The sequence below is a fragment of the Pezoporus occidentalis genome, unplaced genomic scaffold (genome assembly GCF_034315485.1).
Source record: "Pezoporus occidentalis ecotype Australia unplaced genomic scaffold, CSIRO_AGI_Poc_V1 ctg144, whole genome shotgun sequence".
Classification (NCBI taxonomy): domain Eukaryota; kingdom Metazoa; phylum Chordata; class Aves; order Psittaciformes; family Psittacidae; genus Pezoporus; species Pezoporus occidentalis.
The window spans coordinates 1,899,028-1,920,981 of NW_026913252.1; the positions used below are offsets into that span (position 1 = coordinate 1,899,028).

At 45.4% G+C, this 21,954-nt stretch overlaps 1 protein-coding gene across 4 annotated transcripts in view; it reads right to left on the minus strand.

Annotated features, from left to right (window-relative positions):
* Window positions 1-20,844: 20,844 nt before the first annotated feature.
* Window positions 20,845-21,954, minus strand: part of DHX35 (DEAH-box helicase 35) — a 32,644-nt gene continuing 31,534 nt past the window's right edge. For all 4 annotated transcript variants that reach the window (XM_062610089.1, XM_062610090.1, XM_062610088.1 and 1 more), the window contains one exon: window positions 20,845-21,075. In XM_062610089.1, coding sequence (XP_062466073.1) covers window positions 21,031-21,075 — 45 coding nt within the window. In that variant the 3' untranslated portion in view covers window positions 20,845-21,030. The remainder of the gene's footprint in view (window positions 21,076-21,954) is intronic.

Here is a 21,954-nt window from a genome sequence, read left to right on the forward strand (position 1 = left end):
AGATTTTGATCAGTATCATTTACGACAGACAAACTATGGCATTAACGCAACTTCTTTTCCTGCTACTCCACAGATCGCAATTCCACAACAGATGTAGCAACTTTGCAGTTGAACCGGTAAGTGACACACCAGTTGTGTCACATAATAAACATCAGCTTTGGTCAAAAATTGTGAACTTAATACTTGAATTCACACATGCAGACTCCTAGCTTGGGAGGTGGAAAACTGCTGCTCACAACTTTCAACTTTACAGAGAAAAAAAAGTTTTCATACCAGCAGGATTTTGTAGTTCAAATTTTCATGGGAAATACTTGACAAAAAGGCGTGAACACAGCTGAAAAAAATTCACTTAAGATGTTACAGACTTCCTTCAGATTGCACACGTGTTGCAGAGCTCTGCTGGGCTGTGCACCAAAAACGCAGCCCCAGAGATCCTTCTTATTCACTCTGCAATCTTGTTTTAGTACCTCTGACCCATCCCACGCAGGCTGAAGTTTCCAACAGGGATCTGCAGTAACACAAGTGATGGCCACCGCAAAACTCTCCCCTTCCATTTACGTGGTCAGGCAAGGCCAGTCGCTGTCAGAGATGACAAGTGGTGTGACGTGTCCCATTTCAGCAATACCTCACCAACTCAGCCTGTTTCTCTCTTCAGAAATCAAAACCTTCACTTTAGAGGTCAAAATCTGTTTTCAACATATCTTTTCAAACAGGCGACTCTAATGTACAGGCAGCCCAGGCTCCTGAAGTGGCCCAAGAGCAGAGGTGATGCTCGCAGGCATAGGGAACAGGAATGGCGGCACTGCAGCTTTCCCAGGGAGTGAAAGAGGACAGTGGCATTTCTGTGAACATAAAAAGTTCACAGAGACGTTTCTGTGAACAGTTAATTGCACCAATTCCATTTTTTTCACAAATATATACACTCCAGCAGGCTGCGGACGCACAGCAAAACTTCAGCTAGCTCAGATGGGCTGTACAAGTGTAACACGTTGGCTTAACTAAAAATATATAGAAATATAAATAAATTTATATGATTTTCACTATTAAAAAACAAAACAAAACAAGAGACAATTAAGACTTTTTAGATATTGACAGTTATTTTGTCCCCTTTTTTGACTGATAAACCACCACCATCAGCCAAACCACTCAGTGTCACATCACCTCTTGCCCATCCTTTCAGAGCCTGAAGTGTATTTCTTTGATTTCAGTTGCAGAAATTCCTACAGGCACTTCCAGCTTTTCAAACTGGAAATAAATTCACCATGAAAAGCTATTTCCACAGCCCAGCATTCTGCCTTTTTGGCTCGCATTGGATTTGCTGCAAGTGAAGCAACACAGGAGGAGAGCAGATTCAAATATTTTTGTTGTAATTGATGGTAACTGCTTGTCAATCCTTACTTAAACCTAAGCTTCCAAATGATAAAATTACAACTGAACATCTCCAAACAGGTAGATTTAGATAGACAGACACGTATTATAAGATATCCACCCCTCAAAGAAAAGCACATGTAGCTAAAAAAATAACAGGGGTTATGGTATTTTAACTGAAGTTTTTATTTGCTTTCTAGTTCCTGAGTCTTTACAGTGGAGCCAGATCACATTTTAAAGCCATTCTTTCAAACCACAATTACTAAAAATGCTTTAAAACAATAGCCAAGATTCTCCTGCAGTCATTTGCCTCTAGGAGCTGAAACTATAAACACAAGACTGAATATCTTAAGACTCAGTAAAAGCACAAGAGCAGGCAGCACTGTCTCTGTTTCCAAGCATTAAAACATACTAAAAGCTTTGGTCACTAGAGGGTATAAACCAAACACTGAAGGATCTGTGACTAGAGATCCTGTTATGCAAATTGATTTGCCCAGCTCTAACTTTATAGAGAAAGCTCAAAGAAAAAGAATATCCCATGTAAAAGGTTATTGATCGATTCACCCAGGGCAAGTAACACTAGCATCAGTGGCAGAGGCAGACGTGATACCAGCAGCTGTGTGTGACTCAGTGTGAGCTCCAGCACTTTGGCTTGGCTTGGCTTGGTGGATGCAAGATCCAGGCTGATCCCTTGTTGGACTTCACTGGCCAACCCTAAGAAATCTGTCTGGTTTTCTTCTAACTCCTTGACTTCTCTTGGAATACGAAAATGGAGGGAGACAGAAAAAGGAAAATTTAGAACACGATGGGTATCTGAGAAGGGTTTAAAAGCTTCAGTTAAATACAGTGGGAGTAGGAAGACTCAGGTTTTACCATCAGTTTTATATCTGCATAACTTTCTATAGCTGCAGATGACCCAGGTGCTGCCGTGTGCCTCACTGCACCTCTCACCACAGGTGTGTTGCTGGTGACCTCCGGCCAGCCCTGCTCTGTGCCTTCATCTCCTTGCCTCTCTCCAGTTGATCATTTATCCAGTGCCAGGCTAAAATGAAATCTTGGTGTCACTTTAGTGTAAGAGCAAAGCAGGGGGTGGCAGGGATTGGAACACATCTAACAAAGTGGATTTCCCCATCTGCACATGCTATAGGACTAACCCCCGAATCCTGACATGAATGACAACTGCCCCTGTGCACCACTTCCCACCACAATCAGGGATGCAGGGATGCACCGGGAGGCAGACATGTGCAGGGGCCAGTCCCATTCCACCACCTCAGAACCAGAATAAAAGGATGCAGAAGAGGGACTCTTCATCAGGGGCTGTAGCGATAGGACAAGGGGTGATGGGTTCAAACCGAAACAGGGGAAGTTCAGGTTGGGTTTAAGTAAGAAGTTCTTTACTGTGCAGGTGGTGAGGTGCTGGTACAGGTTGTCCAAAGAAGTGGTAAATGCTGTTCCTGGCAGTGTTCAAGGCCAGGTTGGATGGGGCTTGGAGCAAGCTGCTCTAGTGGAAGGGGTCCCTGCCTGTGGCAGGGGTTGGAACTGGAGGAGCTTTAAGGTCCCTTCCAACACAAACCATTCCATGGTTCTAGGAAAACAGAGGATGGTGGAGCATGGGGCAGGGTAGCCTGGGCAGGGTGGTGGCACTGAGGTGACATCCACCTCCTGCAGCTGCGAAGGTGGGAGAAGGATTCTGGCCAGGAACTCCACAAGTCTTTGAAGTGAGGTAGATGAAGGAACACATTGCACAAGTACACAGCCTTTTCTCCTTTCACTTCATCTCTTCCTGCATTTAAACAGTACACCACTTAAATTTTCTAGCAAAGACAAATTTTGCTACAAAAGCAAACAAAACAAGCAGGAGGTAAGAGATGCTCCTGTAGAATTCATCTTGGATAAATGCAGGGTAAAGTCCTTTTATTTCGGTCGATCAAAGGTGTGTCCATAGTCTAGTCTTTTGCCTTCAGCCTCTCAAAAGAAAACAAACTTTCCCACTCCATGAGCCCACATCTGCAGTACTGATCAGAGTTCCCTTTCTCACCTTAAACTGATACACAGAACTATTCCGTTCAATAACCAAAGTACTGGGTAATGTTACAAACTTTAACTCCAAGGCACATCGGGTCCTTGTGCAAAGTCCTTAAGCAATGATGCTCGTGCTTGCAGTGGAGTTAATCTAAGTTGCCACATCAGTCTCCCAGGTTCAAAAGAAGCAACGCAGGCTGCAGATTCACAATTCTTCCCCAAACATCGTTAAGCTAAATTAGAGATGGAAAAAACTGAGTCACAGTTTTAACCGACTACCCTCTGCTTCCAGGTGGGAGAGGCAGAGACATCACTTGTAAAGCAGCTGCCTTAGGCATAACTGAGATAGGCTAAGGATTCAAACCAACTAATTACAGCAGGTTGGGAAACCAGCAATCCTTTCCAACATTCCGTACTGCTGTTCTGTGAGCTGTCCTGAGAATCAGAGCAGGGTGAAGTCATTGCTGAGTAAAATCATAATTGACTTTTCTTACACTGATGGTATACTCAGTAACATTAATCACATCCTAATTAATGATTGACTTCAAAGCAGGAGACTTATTTCACTGGAGGATCTCCAAGAGCTCTGCCATCATTAACGGATTTTACATGATTCTCCACTGCATTTCAAAAAGAGCAGGCACAAGTTAGGAGGATGCTAGTGCTGTAATATTGCACAAGGGGAAGAGCTGGGAAGGAAAGACAAGATCCTTGACTCCCAGCTCTGTAGTGCACAACAGAATTTCTGAAGCTCAGCCCATGGCACTGGGAATAAACCACCAACCTCCAGCCTCGATTACCCCCAATATACTCCAAGTGCCAAAAATAAAGCTACAGAATAGAAGCTCCCGCCTGGTGCACCAAAACACAACGGGCATCAAATTGCATTAGAATGTTTATATTGAGGAAAATTGCATCCTGCGAACTTAAATTATCTCTCTCCTCCCTCTCCCCTCCCACCTGCCACGGCCCATTTCCTATTATATTTTTCTAACAAACCAATAGATGCTTGAAATCATGGAAAGCCATAAAGAATTGGAATCAAATTAAGCCTACATTCTAACTGCATTAGGTGCTGTCAAGCATAGTTTACTCACTCTTCACAGTTCTATCTTGAGGCTAAACAATTTTGTACCCTTTCTCTACTAATCAAAACTGATTACTCTGATAATGGACCCCTGATGCCAAACACTTTATGAAGGTAAATTATGCCATATTGAACAGGAAGGGGAATGGAAAAAGCACCCAGAGATAAAGAGGTCTAAAGACACATATATTGACCTCACACCCATTCTTTCTTTCTCTTTCAATGTCTGCAATGGCTAAAGGTTCACTCAATACTCTCAGTGCTGTAATGTCGTCTTTTATAATACCATCATAATTGGCTGTTACCAGCACATGCCCTTGTATTGGCTTGTGCTGGGGCCTTTTATAGCTGAGGTCTTTTGTTTCTTCCCTTCCCAGATCACATTACTGAACAGGCAGGCTAAATGCAGCCCCAGCGTTCCCCAAATCTGGGCCTGCCGGCACACCAGCGCAAGGGAAGGACAGGGATGCTGGGCCATGAGCTGGAACAGCAGGGAAATTCAGCCAAGAAATATCTTCTAATTTGTTTACCAAGAAACATTCAAGTATGAGCAGGTCTTATGGTTGAGCACATTGATTTTTTGATCATGAGAGACAATACACCTTTACTGTTGTGGAGCTCCAAAACTCTTCCTGTCCCCAAAAGAAAGAATGGCTTTGGTTTGCAGGTCTATTAGCAATAAACAGAACTAACTGCTCAGAGGAAAGAAACACTGATTTGGTGCCCAACCACTGTGGATTGCAAAGGGGACAAAGAACAAAACTGCCTCCCATCCCTACCACAGCAAACTCCCGACAGCACCTCAGTGGCCTTCCCCAGAGTAGACTTAGGTCCTGAGAGATCAGGGTGTTACAGGGAATACAGTGCATGCCTCCAGAATTGAGGGGAGGCAGGAAAAGGTCTTTGAGGAGTTTTGCTTCCACTGTGGAAAACCTGTATTTAACCACGCTGTGCTCTGGCTGTATTGGTTCCCAAACATCCTCCAAAGTGCAATGCCATCAGTACAAACAGAAAGCTGGCGCTACCCCTGGTAGCAACCCCTCCAATTCTAGTCCAGGTGCAGCATCTTCCTTCTCATACAGCCGATTATTTACTGAAGGACATACTTACCGCTCTTTCATAGAAACCAAGAGCATGCTGAATGGTAACACATCAGCTGCTGGATTTACCCACTGCCCTCTCTGGAGCAGACTAAGAACTGTTTGATCACCTTGCAAAGGCCTCACATTGCTGAACATAGCTCTGCATCAACAGGGGAAGCCTCTGCTATCAGAACAGCCTAAAGAGCAATTTAAGCATGAAATTCTCTACAATCACAGGTCAGGGCATGATATGAACTTGTGCAGACTTCAAGAAGCCTCCCCTCAGGAATCAGTTGGGAAAAAAAAAACAACAAAACAACAAATAGAAAAATAAAAACAAAACAAAACTACCAGCATATATCCCTCTGCAGAGCGGCATCAAAGTGTGCAATAAAGGTGACCCTGGAGAGAATTCCTGCATTGCATCTGTAAACACTCCATGTGTAACATACACCTGTGAAGTAACAGGAACCAGACGACATGTTGTTGAGCCTTCTTGGTTCTAGATGTTTAAGCATCACTCAAACCAAGGGGAAGATTTCTTGCATCAGATACAAGCTCTACTACAGAAGGTACAAGCTGGTCTTTGCTAGATGGCAGTGGCCAAAGAAACCCAACCCGCTTGTTGACAGGCTGATTGGAAGTGTGTTACAAGGGACTACTTGTTGGAAGTGTGCAGTGTTTAAATATATCACAGCTAAGCTGTGTGAAACACAAGTTAAAATGCTCAATTAATAGAAGCTTATTCAAGCTGATACTGGGCGATATCTTCTATTTTGACACATCCAGATTTCCAATTTACGCATCTCTCAATGAAGCAGGAATTAAACACCTCATTCTCCACCCTCACAAAATATTCTGTTCTCTCCTATAAATCTCCAGAAGGGCAAAATACTTCGTACTCCACTAAAGCAGGCTGACTCTAAATTAGACTGTAATAAAACACAAAGAATCCCTCTGGTAGGTGAGCAGCATTATTCTGGGAACTTCCATCAGGAAGCGGGTGAATACATACACACACGTACAAATAAAGATGCATCAGGGGTCTATTTCCCACTCAACATTACATCCAGCCAAGACAAGACAAATCTCCCAACAAAACCATTGTGCCCTGAGGGGCAACTGTGCTTTACTGCAGTCATAAACATGCTGGACTGAAGGAAGGCTTGTTATAAAGCTATGTCTGCTGTCCCAGTTTGGATAAAGACTTCTGCACTGAAAAACCTAGAATTACCTTTGGGTGTTGGAGGAGAAAGGACCTGTTTAATCTAGTTTAATTAATTAAAAATAACTCTTACACAAAGTGGGAAATTTTAGTTATCAAGGATGAGCACAATAGCTTAGGTCAGGATCTAGGAAGTCTTTACTCATCTCTTCAGGTTTCCTAGGGAGATGGCTCACTTTCAGAACAACTGGCTTGTTGGAGAATATTTAGAAATCAACACACGAGTAACTGGTGCTCACAGATCAAAACAACCCTAAATATCACCACGGTGCCCACCCAAGCCCTGTCAGTCACTGCTGGGTCTGCCCGTGGATGCTCAGCAAGATGAACGTCCTCCTCTCTGAGATGAGATACCTCTCCCACGAATCACTGCTCTCTTCCCCCTGCACCTTCCCTTCCCTCTAACCCTCTTCCATTACTCATACACTGGAAGCGAATGCAAAGAGTAACAATAATTAGACAAGTACAAATAGCTGGACAGTGCTATGGACGGTGCCTTCCACTAAATAACGGGTTGTTACCATACCAACAGGCGGGACGAGCGCCACGCTGACAGTGCTTGCAGGCGCTCCAGCACTGGCACATCATCTGTTATCCCACTGCTCGGGCTGCCCTCACCGAGGCACCAGGCGCTGCCCAGGTCCTCACGCCCCATCAGTTTAAGTCAGGGGCACCAGTGTTTCTCATGAGGCAGCACGGGAAAAGCCCCTGTGTTAGCAGCAAACTCCGCAGTGGCTCAGCTTTGCTTTGGGAGGACAGGGATGGAGTAAGCAATTACGGAAACAGGATGGACTTCTGGTCCAGAAGGGCACATGCAACATCCACATGCTCACCTGCACTGCTCAACAGCTGTAGACAAACTGTCTTATTGATGTGTCCTCTATAAAAAGACAGAAATTACAGGAAGAACACTGATGAATTGGAAGGGGGAGAAATGGAGAGGGTTTGATGGTGCTGGTCCTTGCAGCAGTGGATCTGCTGGATTACTCGTGACCAGTGACACAAGTCCAGCACAGTGATCTTGCTGAAAGCCTAAAATGCTCTGCTTTGTCACAGGACACAGCAATCACTTAAAGAGGAATCACCAGTCAGGTGATGCTCTGAGTCCTTATAACTGTGAATAGTCTCCTGATGCAGCATGCTTACAGCAACCACCCAGCTGCATGAATACTTGTGTGCTTGAAAGGAAAATAGCACTGTTTTAAGAGTGGACATAACAAACCCCCTCTGTGACCTGACAGCAACATTAACAAGTCAGATCCAGATATTTTTGGAAAAAGCCTCTTTCAGAGGAGTGATGCTCTGTGACGGCAGCCACACGCACCTCGTCACGCGTGTAATCCCAGCACGTGTTCCATCTCCTTCATGATTTTTCCTGTCTGCCGAGGTATCTCAGCTGATGATTTCCTAGGACATAAGAGTATAAAACTGAACAGGCTCAGCAGAGTATAAAACCCAGCAGGGTGTGCAAGACGCACTTGGTCACTCAGTAGCTGCATGCCCAAGAACACTGATCGTTTAAAAGTCTCACTCATTGCTTCTGCTTAATTACTGAAATACGCATGAAAGAAAATGTCTGGAAACAGCAACAGAGGCACAACTGTGCCCTTCTGAAGGGACAGAGGTGCAAAGGGTTGCAGTGGGGTTCCCTTCTTCTGCCACAATGTGTTCAAACCTTCAACACCGGAAGAGCTAACAGCAAAAGAAAAACAGAACTCTGCAGGACCAGTTACCAGCTTTATTCTCATGTGACAGGATGGGGAAATGGGGAGAGGGAGACATCAATCAAGTTCTAAACTGCTGGAAGAAGTAATTTAATGAACAAACAGTTGTTCCAGCTCATGCTCAGCAAAGGTGATCAATTTTTCTCCCCAAAGTTTTTGTTTAAGGTTTTATTCTGAGGCTTAGTGATCATATTGATTTAATTAAATTAATCTCTGCTCACTTATCCATCTTTGCTGCATGTAAAACAGTCAATGGCCTGGTTAAAATTTGCAATACATTTCTGATGGCAACCCCATCCATCAGAACAAAGTCTTCTGGTTTTAACATCTTCAGATATGAATTTAAGGTACAGCTGTTTCTACTATCATATAGAAACCTGATGAAGCAGCAATTCCTTTCATCTCTATTCCTTATAGTTGAGCTTCACAAGTCCCTTCTCCTCTATCATCACCCTTTGAGCACTCTTCTCCCAAAGAAAACTCCTCATGAGGACCTGGTAGTGCTTATGCTAAAATTATTCATGGTCCATCTATTTTTAGGACACCTCAGCATCATTATAACAGGGATCTCATGTACACTTTCAGAGGTAAGTTAGTATTTATTTTATCTTCCTTTGCTTCTCTGCTCCATAAGGAATGTGGGCAGAAAACAGAGGAAAGACGGGAAGCAGTGGGAGCAAAATTCCTCTCTCTCTCTCAAAAAAAGAAAAACCAACCAAAAAAACAAAACAACCAAAAGAGTGAGGTTTTTGTTTTTTCCTTTTCTTTCTGAGCCACCCCCCCATCCCACCCAACTCCACTTTCGCAGTTCTCAGGATCTCAACAACCACAAACAAGGCAGGTAACAGAAGGCTCATGAAGACAACACTGTGAACAGATGACGATGTGTTAGGATAATTATAAAAGAGGATACTGAGGGTTGTGGTTGCACCAACAGAAGCTGAACTGAACCTATTTCAAAAAAGCAAAAGAAATTAGGGCATCAAATCCTCCTGGCATGATTTCAGGCACTTCAATACAAATATCCCCAGCTTTCCACTGTAAACTGATTTCAAGCCAGATTTAAGGCTCCTGGGACATCGCTAGCAGATGTGCAACGTTATCACCTCAGGAGTTCAGGCAGACAGGCTGAGACAGGAGCACCCATTTAGTTGTGCAGCCAGACTTTTGGGGTGTGAATCCATGTACGATTGCTGAGCGGAGCAGGTTGGCTCCTGCAGGTGCCCTGGCAGAGCTGGCAGCAGCAGCTTGCAGAGCTGCTGTCCCTCCCCAGCATTACCAACTCTTCTCTCCACTGCAAAATCCACTCAGTTTTCAAACCCCCTTTTAATAACACAGCAAACCTTCATGCATCTCAGCTCTCTGGCTGTGCCTCTCCACAAAGCTGCTTTGTCCTCTTTGCACTTAACAAGACAAAGAAGATGGTTAACAAGAACTTTTGCAGATACATTTTATTTTTAAGACCTTCGGAAGCCAGCTCATCTGCTCTCATGGGCTTCTTGCTGATACGTCTCACTTTATTAGTGACTTTGGCCTTGAGTGTCTCAGCTGTTTGATCAATACAGCAGGGGGTCAGTGATATTTTTTCACTTTTAGTGTCTCTCTGCCTTTAACTTTGTCACCTGATGAACAGCGCTACCCCGCAACACTTATCTCATATCGATTTTCTCCAGACTCCCGCTGCATTTCCCGCTGTCCCACCATCTCCCCTCTGTCACCACATGCCCATTTATTGTTAACTTATCCCTTTCTCCCCCCCACTCCTCGTCCTTTAGGGGTCTTTGGTCCTTCTCCCCCCCAGCAGTAGCACATTGTGGAAAACACAATTTCCTTTTCCCCCCTCCCTCAGTGTTTTCCTTCAGCCGTTTGTTGTTTGCAGTTTGTCAGCCAGCACCCACTGCCCACCACTGCACAGCACCTACCAAAGCACCACCTCCCGCCACATCACCCCGTACGGGATGGATGGGCTCAGGGTCACTGCAGGAGGTAACAGGGACCCCTCCACCACTGCCACATGTTTCATCCCAGCCTAGATCTGGAGCGACCAATGCCTGTTGTAGGCTCCAGAAAGCAGCTTGTCACATTTTGTACCTCTTGATACCGGAGAGGTGACCGACAGCTGCCAAAGTTCCATTTGTAACGGTGATGGTTTTAATACTGCTGGCCATAATCGTACCTGATACAGACTCCTTTGATAGTCGAAAGGGTCACAAATCACAGAATCCCAGCCTGGTTTGTGTTGAAGGGACCTTAAAGCTCCTCCAGTTCCAACCCCTGCCATGGGCAGGGACCCCTTCCACCAGAGCAGCTTGCTCCAAGCCCCTGTGTCCAACCTGCCCTTGAACACTGCCAGGGATGGGGCAGCCACAGCTTCTCTGGGCACCCTGTGCCAGCGCCTCAGCACCCTCACAGGGAAGAGCTTCTGCCTAAGAGCTCATCTCAGTCTCCCCTCTGGCAGGCTCAAGCCATTCCCCTTGACCTGTCCCTGCAGGCCCTTGTCCCAAGCCCCTCTCCAGCTTTCCTGCAGCCCCTTTAGGCACTGGAGCTGCTCTCAGGTCTCCCCTTGAGGAGCCTTCTCTTGTCCAGGCTGACCCATCCCAGCTCTCTCAGCCTGGCTGCAGAGCAGAGCTGCTCCAGCCCTCGCAGCAGCTCTGTGGCTTCCTCTGGAGCAGACGTCTCACCCATGGGTTTACACTGGGCTGGCTGGAAAAGCAGGGAAATGAGTACTGCAGCTTCACAGTAGCAAAAAGAAGATGTGATTTCCCTGTGGATTTTTCCTGACATCAAAACTTTTTCAAAAGATCCCTTGGTACAAACTCTGTCCCCTCAAGTCACACACATTCTCACTATAGAGCTAAGAGGATCGTGAGCACCTTCATCCCCAAAAGTAAAACTTTTCCTCCCATCTCTGTAGCTCAGAAAGCAAAATAAAATGACATTCATATGGCACAGAAAAATGAGCAGTGCTGCCACAGCTTCCACAGCTCTCTGTTTAAAGGACGCCAAACACCAGAGGTGCTTTGGGGAACACTGCAAAGGGCAGCCCTCCTGCAGGCATGGGGTGTTTAATCACCCTGTACCTGCCTAGAGGATGGAGAAGCCAGTCCAGCCATGCCACTGGCAGGAGGTTGCTCGTTTTCAGACTAACAAAATGCAGCCCCAGGGGAGTCAGCTCATTCCATGCTCAATATCTGAGAAACATTCCCAGGTACAGGAAGAGCTGCTCCTCCAACCAGGCTCCCTTTCAGAGCTTTGGCTTTCCCAGCACTCCCGCACGCTTCACCAGCAGTGGGATCTGTTCACATCTTGGGCTGGGAAATGTTTCTGGTGAAGGAACCTTACAATTGTATTTAAATTTGGAATTAACTAACCTGGAATAAGAAACTTGGTAAGACCAAACCCAGTATTTCCAATTTGGCATTCCAATAATAAATACAAGGTAAAAGATTCTTTACTTTGATGCTTAAAATTTAAAAAAAAAATCAACACAGTTCTATTTTCAGTCCCATTAAAGCCACAGAGGTGGGAGTCCATTGATTTCACCAGACCAGAACTGACAGGTTTCCATATTCTTTTCCTGTTGCAAACTCTGATATTTAGCCTTTTGAAATCCTGAGGTGCAGAGATGGTGAAAGGTCTCATCTGCTCCTTTGCTCCTTAAGTGGATGAGAACAATACACATTTCTAGGGCTGCTGGGCAGTTTGTCCCTCTCCTGCCTGTGAGAAGCTTTCAAAACCCCTAGGATCTCACTGTGCCTTCCTCCAAGGCATCCTGGAGGACAGAGCAAGACGGCTGAAGGCCCATCAGAAGCAATCCAGCCCCACACATCCCGACCAACACTGAGCATTTCCCTCAAGCAGCTTTATCGTGTTTCCATTCCTCAGTGAGGTGCAGCAGGGAAGCTGCATGACCAGTGCTGCAGAGCCCTCTCTTAGTCTCCTGGCATTAGACTCCCTGATTTAATGCACATGTGCTCTTTTATTCATCTAACAAGTTTATTCCTTTGTCAGGTGCAGCCTCATATCAGAGGGCTGTGCTGAGATGGGTACACGGGGAATTTACTGCTATAACAGGTTTATTCTTACAATAGCTATTCATTTATGCAGAATCCCCTCTTTGGCATCCCTTTTCATAAGTGGAGGCAGGCAGGCAGGCTCTGCAGCGTGAGCCTGCATTGCCCTCCTGCGGCCAGCCACCAGATCCGAAAGCCCCTACATTAATCATAGCAGCAGGAGTGTAAAATTCAATTTTACCTCTCCATTCATTCTGAGATGAGTTGAAGGCTGGCCTTGTACATATAAACCACACTTTACTTCATCAGAGCCCCAGTAACAAATGAAGTGTCTTCTTCGGGGAGTTTAACCATCAAAAAACACCGCGCCATTTAATTCCGTGTGTGCCTAGGGTCAAAGAAGGAGCTCTTGGCATCAGCAAATGCTTCAGCCCTCAGCTGCGCAGTAAACTATGTTTTAGAGATTGTTCCTCAATACAAAATGATCAGTCCATTTATCTGCTAAAGCAGCCTGTCTCTTTGCTCAGTCTCCCAATATTTTTTTCCACTGACCTGATCTGGACAATAAACCAAAGTCATCTTAAGATATTCACTGTTCAATTTGTTACTTGAGCACCTCTGAGCCCGCCTGTCCCTGCTGTCAGCATCATGGACCCTCCAGCCTTCACCATGGACCTGAGTGCTTGTGCCCAGCTCCCCTGGCTCAGCTCAGTGGGGACGGGTGGTGTGGTCCCAGGTATTGCTGTGCCCCAGAGCCCCAGCAAAGTGTTTTGCCCCGTGTCCCTCTCATGCAGATACAGGGATTTGGATGTCCTTGCTCCCTGGGGAGCTGCTGTTGCAGAGCTGCAGCCACACTCCTTCCCCCAGGCCAATGCAATACTAGTTACCTTTTACAGGAGGTAGCTGGTCTGTACTCAGAGAGTGCACCTTCAGACTCTCTCATGGCAGTGGGGAGTTTACCACCTTCAACTGAAGAGGCCTTAGAAGCCCCACCGTGGTCTCCTAAGTTAAGCACTGCGGCATCACAGAGGGTAGGATTTTACCATTATCTATCTCATCCTATAAATACCAAAATCCTAATTTTAACTGTTTCACAGCAGAGTGGTGCTGAGGTCCCAAGAGCTAAAGCCAGGAACTCAGTATCCTTACAGCTTTGCACTTACTAGCAAAGGTCAAAGAAATGGGGAACTTGGTCCATCTCCCTCATGCAGCTCAAGCACAGCTGAATCACTGCTGGCCATCAGGATCCCACTGACGTCTGAGTTCTGGGTTTCCAGTTTCGGAACTGATTCACCTATGTCTAACATCACCTTTGGGAGGCTTTTAGAAACTCAGTTCTGCGGGAGTTTTTACAGTACCCCAAAGAGCTGAGCTCCCACTGGTACCACCACCTCAAACTCACCATTCCCTGGCTGCCTTATGTGAGTGTCCTATCAAGCAAACTGAAACTTATCCTTTAGCATCAACAGTTCCTTTGCATTGAGTTGAAGATGAAACACCTACACAAGCCTGTGGTGTCCACTGCTGGAGCCAGACGTCCAGGAGTTAGAGCTGGCAGATCCCTGACTCACACCCAGAGCCCTTTCATGCACGTAGCTGTAAATAACTAATGCAAGTTTACACTACAGTGATCGCAGGCTTTAATCTTTAAAGATATTAAAAGACCTTCCAAACCACTGAGCCATACCTGCTACTCAGACAAGAAGCTGCTTGGAAAAGCTGCTCCTCATGATCATTAATTTTGATCCACTTCCCATTTTTCCTTAGGTACTTAACACATGTTGCTCCATTTGGGAGTCCCGTATTGCCTATTCAGCATCATGTAAGCACCAAGATTTGAGCAACAGCCTGTGGGCAGCAGGAGCTTTCTGATTCTTCCCACCCCCATTGCACCACACCAGCACTTCAGCAAACACAACACAGACATGAAGCAGCAAATGAGGAAGGCTGAGGGGGTCTAAAGCACTGACCTTTGATTTCATTATAAAGGCCCCATGAGTTGGAGAGCTGTGATTGTGATTGTGCAGAGCACAGCTTGGAGAGACAAAGCCCAAGTGGCTAGGCAGTTGCAGAGGGGCCTAGAACCCTTCTTCTTTCCCCCACCTCCTGGAAAATTTTTCATTAAAAAGGTTTTTATCTTTTTTTCTAAGGAAGATTCTAAAACTTTATTTATGCTTTGAAGTTTCTCTGTTTCCTTTTTTCCTCAAATAGAAAGAAAGGGAAAGCAACACACGCTTGCAAGGCTGCACCTTTCTGCAGAAGAAAAGCATGGGACGTGGCAGACTGGTTCCTGCCACTCGACTATGTTAGGAAAAAGCAGAGGTAGGAGACTCGCTTTCTTTACTACTTTTCCTTTAGTGACCATAAAGGAGGAATTAAAGGGAGACGAGTGACATAAATAAACCCCAACATATAAAAGAGAAATAGAAGAGAGGAAAACTGTGCAATTCAAATGAAGCACTGAGAGATCAGTGAGCACGGGGAAACATCAGACGTCAGCAATCTGCTAATGCTGGCTTTAGAAAGAAGAGTTTTCCCTCAAAACATTTCAGTCAGTTTTGGTGACAGAACTCCAAACACACAAGCACACTTGCCAAAATCGTTTCTGCCTTCCAGAAAGCATTGTGTTTGTGGGTGTCGATGTATCTGACAGACGTTATTCTCCTACTGCTGTAGGAGGTACAATTTCACTGTGTTTACGATTCAGTGAAATGAACTACAAGTGGATTTACCCAGTGAGAGACAAAGTCAGCAGCAAAATTCAGATGTTCCAGTTCTTTCTGTCTCCAATAGAAAACCCATTCCACAATAAAACACTGGAGGAGGAGGCAGATGCACAATGTTCATCTTCTAACTTTTGTAAACCCAAAGCACAAATACACACACAATGAGCCCACTGCAGAGCAGTCTGTTGTATCCCTGGGCTCCATGAAGGTGCTTCTCCCTGGAGAACCCACGTCAAGAGTCCTGTGCTGGTGCTGAATGCTGGCGCTGTACCTTCCACCACAGCTCCGCTGGGTGCTGTCAGCATGGCTCTGCCCTGCTCAAAGCTCCATTCGGCTCAGCTCAACTCTTCTCTCATTGCACCTGGTGCAGGAATTCTGGCAAAACCTAAAATACTCATCTTGCCAGAAATTATTGCCTGCTGAGGTACAAAGGTTCCTGGAAAGCTTCCAAACCCTAATGGGAACTTCACTCAAATCAGTAAGAACTGAGTAGTGGGTTTGCCATATATCCCAGCTTTACTGGTCCCTAGGATCTCCTCTTACAATACATCTTCCCTCTGTATTCCCTCCTCACACTGACAAGAAAACCCTTAAATAGACTCAAAAGGACTCGGTGACAAAAGGACAAGAATTAGGAGGCATCTATAAACAGCTTTCACATATGGAGAACAGCAGGAGGATGTAGAGCAGGTCCAGAGCAGCAGCTATTCTTATCAGGCATATACCTGCAGCCCTCCTTGCACCACTGTTCCCTTCATTCTTCACTTAATGACAAGTGTTGTCCACTTGGACTTCTTCCCTCATCTTCACAAGTCTTCCCTGTGGTCCAGCACATCCTCAGGAGGCCTTCAAATGGCACTTTAATGGAAAGGTGCAAAGATGGATTACAGTAATGATACACAGACCTACCATAGCGCGCGTTGCAGACATGCTCACATGCCGCAAATCCTGCCTGCAGAACAGCAGCAGTGGGGACATTTTGAATAGTGCCATCCTAGGGGCTCCCTGTGCTCTCAAGGAAGGGGGACAAGCATGCCTTCACCATGGCCATGTCTGTGCCCTGTTGTCCCACGTACCAAACTCTCATGTGCATACCCGCATATATAGAAATAGTCTTTAGCCTCCCGGAGAAGTAACAGGCAAGGGGAAGAATAGGAAGAAGAGAGTATCAACTCTGCCTTACAAACATCCTGCTCTTAGCAGCAGGACTGAACATGAGCCTGGCTCTTTCAGGACCTAGCTCACCTGAAAAGGTTCTTTCCCTGCTCTCGCTTCAGCCTGGCTGTTGCACAGCTCATGGGTCACTTATAAACAACCTGTTTGAGCAACCTGCTCCAGTGCAAGGTGTCTTTGCCCATGGCAGGGCGTTAGAACTGGATGAGTGTCAAGGTCCCTTCCCCAACCCAAACCAGTCTGTGGCTCTGTGAAACCGTGGTTATCTCACCAGATCCTGAAAAGAGAAACAGCACAAGTCCCATGGAGGATGCTTCATGGCATCAAAACATGCCCTGTCCAAAAGGATTATCTCTGTGGCAACAGTCACCTGCAATGAACAACCTATTTCTTGGCCTGAAGGGAGCCAAGAAACCATTGCAAGTTTTTGATCTATGTCCTGCTCTTCCTCCTGGAAGTTTTGACTTTACCCAGCAAAGTAGCACAGGATGGGGTGTACAGGGAGCCAGTGGGCGACCTCCTGGTCAGGTCTGAGACCCACTGACCTTACAGGACCCTTGCAGGCAGAGGCTGCACAAGCAAAGCAGGGAAGTCGTGCCTCTGGCTGCAGGGAAACCAGAGGGGCACACAGCAGTATGGGCTTTTCCACTGATCACCACACTACAAATTATACTTTATCCCACCCTAACGATAGCTTTTTCCTTTACCCTTTCTCATCCCACTTATCACTAAACCAGCCAAATGTGAGAACTGAAGGAGCAGGAAAACCCTTAGGATGAACCGGTCACGTACTTGGTCTCCAAAATAGAACCACTCGAAACCGTCGCCTGCCACCTACCGGCACCTTGCTCAAAGTGCGGTCAGGTTTGAGCCCAAAACTCTCATCTTTGAGAAAGCTTCCAGAAAAAGACGGAGTTTAAACTGACAGAAATAAAACCCCGTCCAATCTCCCAGGGACAAAACCTCTGCAAGTCTGAGAACATCCAGAAACTGGGTACAAGGACAGACTTTCCTGGTGGTTGGGGGTTCCATTACCACGGTCACACAAAGGACACAAGCACAGCAGTACTGGCTCGCTAATTCATTCCCAGTCAGCTTCTGGAAGCTGAGTTTCCCACTGACCAAGCCAGCAGCTCAGTAACTACCTGCTCAGCAGCACCCAGAGCAGTCATCAGCCAATGCCCTGTGTGAGCCACAAGGTGAACCCATGGTGAAGAAATCCTGCCCCTTCCCTGCAGACTCCGCTCTGCTGCTCTGCTCTTCCTTTCCCACCGCCAAGGCTCCCAGCAGAACCAGCGCAGCCCATCCCTCCCTCATAATCAGAAAGAGTTTGTGAAGAATACAGCTGGTTTTAACGAACATTTCTAGGGCTTCACATTCCCTATGCAGTTAACGCTGCTCCAGCGCTCCCACCTCAGCACCTCTGTCCTGTTAACATTTGCTGGGTCAGGAAACTAGTAACTGTCCTTGCCCAGGAGCCAGAAGGGATTTGAACCACCAGAACTAGAATGAGTTACACAGGTACCTGGTTCTGCTAAAGTAGGGGGGGTTGGTAAAAGATACATGCTTACCTCTTTTCCCAATGCCTATCTGTGCTTCTCATAGGACATGTCTAAAATGAACTCAGCTTAAAAATAAGTTACATTACCTTGATGAACCTTTAGAGAACATTGCTGGGTGATCACTCAATTACGTATCATGGAGTCATAGCCCGGTTTGGGGTGGGGAAGGGACATTAAAGCTCACCCAGTTTCAACCCTCTGCCACAGGCAGGGACACCTTCCACTAGAGCAGCTTGCTCCAAGCCCAGTCCAACCTGGCACTGCGTTATACAGGCACTTTTACCATCATGCACCAAGAAGAAACAGCACCTCTCCCTTATTTATTTCCCTTTTTTCATTTTAGTCTTTAGTCAATTGTCTCTGCCTCCAGAGGAACCAGGGAGATTTGTGTCTCTTCTTCCATCAGTATATCAGGATTATTTTTAGTCTACAAGAGGCAAAATACAGTCCAATTAATATTGTCTCAGCCAAATTTTATTCCAATTTAGCTACATCTTATTTTATAACAGACAATACTAAGGTCATGACTAGGAGCACTGAGAGCACTTCCGGATGGATTTGTGGAGTATAGCTTTTTTTTTCCTCCATGGTAATTTGACATTAATGGATTGCAAATTTACTCTTCAAAACAATATATCTCCTTGCCAGTGGTGGCATGACTTCTATTTCATGCCAACATAAGGCTTTTGATTCAAGACCCTTGTATTTTAACCTCACTCTCTAAAAGCCAGGTTTAAAATCTATAATCTGTTTCATAAACTCCTGACAACCATGTTCAAATGACTCTGGCCGCCCCCACAACAGCACAGACTCTTTATGCAGCAAAGAGCCAAGAACAAGGCACAGTTACTCATCTCCTCAGTCAAAGTTATTTAAAGCCTAATGTTATGTATAAATCTAGGTGAGAGACATAGGCCAGCATTTTACAAAGTAAAGAGATTTTCAGGTCTTCTATGTTTTGGGTCTCTGTCTTCAAACACCTTCAAAGAGTCCACATTTCTGATGCAAAGAGTGCTTTCTCTCCAGGGTACTCTCTTTAGACTGCCTCGCTAGTACAAAGTCTGCCTGTTCTGTGTCTGCACCTCTGGCAAAGCCTCAGCAGTTTGTAAAACTGCTGAAGACCCAAGGCTCAGTTTCTGGTCTTGTTTACAAAGACCTATTGCACTTGTTCTAAAAGCACAATTGCTCACAGCATGCCCGAAGCTGTACCTCCCTGGGTCTGAACTCAGCAGGACTCACAATCATTCCAAGAGAAAATCTGGCAGCTGCACAGCCAGGTAAGAGAGCACCCAGAGAAGAGAGTTTTCCAGAACCACCAGAAATGCCCAGAACCAGCAGCGAAGCGGTCATCCACTGCCATCCCAGCCCAGGTCAGACCAGCTCACTACAACTGTCCTGTATGCTGAGGAATCGCCCACTACTCAGGCAGAAGCGATGCACTCTCAAGCTTCCTTGATTCAATGGTTTTATTTTTCATCACAATACTTCCAGAGGACAGAGACATGCACATTTTACGTCTTCATCTTTAGCTCTTTCCCCAGTCCTTTAAGAGAAAAAAAAAACACCTGCAAATTGAATCTTCTTAGTAAGTGCCAACACTGTTCTGGGCTCTGGCTAGGAGATCTTCCCTGCCCCAAAGAGCTTCCACTCTAAGAGACAGAAATCCAAAGATGAGGTTTACAGGGAAACAAGAAGGAAGGTAATGTGGTTTGTCATGCTGCTGGTGCTATACATAGAGACTGGTACAGCTTTTTGTGCTGGCAGTCAGTACAGAGACACTGAGCAGACACACTGCACATGATACATCTTCCCTCTGCAGGTGTTTGGAAGGGAGAGGGTAAAGAAGCTCTCAAGAAAGTTCTAAAGGCAGCCCTGTGATGAGGAAGGCATTTGTTCTATGTAGAAATTTTTGCCTATGTACATCCTTTTTTTAAAAAAGAAATAAAATTCTAGTTGAGATGCCCAAACCCACCCATCACATCAGCTGCCTCACAAAAAGGACATTTTCAAACAATGTGTTTCTAAAATAAATATATGTATCCAAAATGTGCAGTTCCTTACTGAAAAGCAGCCATGGAGTCCGATTAAAGCAGCAACTGTTCAGAACACCTTTCTCTTCAATAACACATGAAGGAGAGTCCCAAGCAACAAAGAACAGATCCTTAATAAAAGAAACATATAGGATTGTGTTCTTTATAGGAAAGGACAGAGCATTTTCCTCTTTGCTAAAAAAACAGTGCTGCATGATAAACCCCTGCTCAAATCTTCTGGGGTTTCCAAGCAGTGAAGCTCCATCTTTTCACTTGCTAGGAAAAAATAATTTAAAAAAAAAAAGCAAAGCACTATCCCCTGACTGAGCAAAAACTTCATCTTTCTAAAAGAAACACTGAGCTGCTCTTTCTTCCTCTCCCCAAGCTGAATTCTTGTGTATGGGAACAAGACACTGTCCTACAGAAGGACTGTCACAGCACAGGGAGCCAGGGGCAGCTCGACCACAGCCAGGAGACTTCTGCTGCACCAGTTTGGGATGGTCCAATGTGGAATCAATGTTTTGCTGTCAGCACCTTGTATTTCAAGGGCTAGTCCATTGCCCTGAGCTCCTGCTGTCAGGAGCCAGGCTCAGTTTGGCCAGTATTAGTCACAGTGCTCTAGGTAATAGGAGGCAGGGTACCCTGTTCCGCATCTCATCAGGCAGCCATACCACTCTAGGAAATCAGTTTCCTTCTTGAAGGTTTCATTCAGGTTTTTGTGGTCTTGTATGTCCTCTTACTTTGTAAATTATTTTTCTACCTATTTAGGAGGAGCAACATGCCCAGATTAACAACAGTGGTCAAGTAGGCAAAGAATAAAATGTGCACAATGCAAGCTCTACATAGGTTTACAATGTGCTGGTCATGCATAAACCCCTACAGATCCTGGCAGGCATTTAAACATTTAAGTTGATGGAAAATCAAATTGCTAATGAACTGACTCCTGAAGGGACTGTAGCCAGCTTCAAATCACTGGTAGGCTCTGCATCTGATGACAGAAGACTTAAGTCATGTCAAATCACTGGTCTCCTACTTTAGCCCGTTTTGCTGTCAAGGAAAGATGCTGCAAGAAAAGAAAAGAAAAACTGATTAGCATATACAGCACAATTGGACTAAAGTTCAACTAGAATGTGTTCAGTCATTTCAAATTAAAGAAATTCTTATACAAGTATTAAAGACAACCCTTCCCAAGCTCTGCTTGTTACTGATATTGCTAAAATAAACCTATGAAATTGAAGACCTACAGTGTGATTCTGGCTTGGTATCACACAGTATCACAGTATGCTGGAGATTGGAAGGGACCTCAAAAGATCATCTAGTCCAATCCCCCTGCCAGAGCAGGAACACCTAGATAATGTTACACAGGAATGTGTCCAGGCGGGCTTTGAATGTCTCCAGGGAAGGAGACTCCACAACCTCCCTGGGCAGCCTGTTCCAGTGTTCCGTCACCCTCACTGAGAAGAAGTTCCTTCTCAAGTTTAAGTATAAAAAAAATGTTATAAAATACAATCTTCTAGTATTTCTGTAAAAATGCAGATAAAGGTGTGTGTGCTCCCAGCAACACAGCTGCACACACACTAGGAGTAGGTGCATGAAGTATAAGACTTTAACTAATGTGTTAACACTGCAGCCATAGTTGCACTGGACCGTTGAGCCTCCAGGCTCTTCAAGGCCTACCAAAGTGCAGAATGAAAGCATGAAGGAAGTCACCCCAAACTTAGCCCATGAAGAGGTCATATCATAAGGGGACATTATGTTGTGTATGGGATGTTGCAACATGTAAATACATGAGCCAAAAGGGAACAGATCTGATATAACTGGAACATGAGCTCATCTCCTTTTTACACCACACTTGCAGAATGCAACAGGACCAGGGGGAATGGCTTTAACCTGCCCGAAGGGAGACTGAGATGAGCTCTTAGGCAGAAGCCCTCCCCTGGGA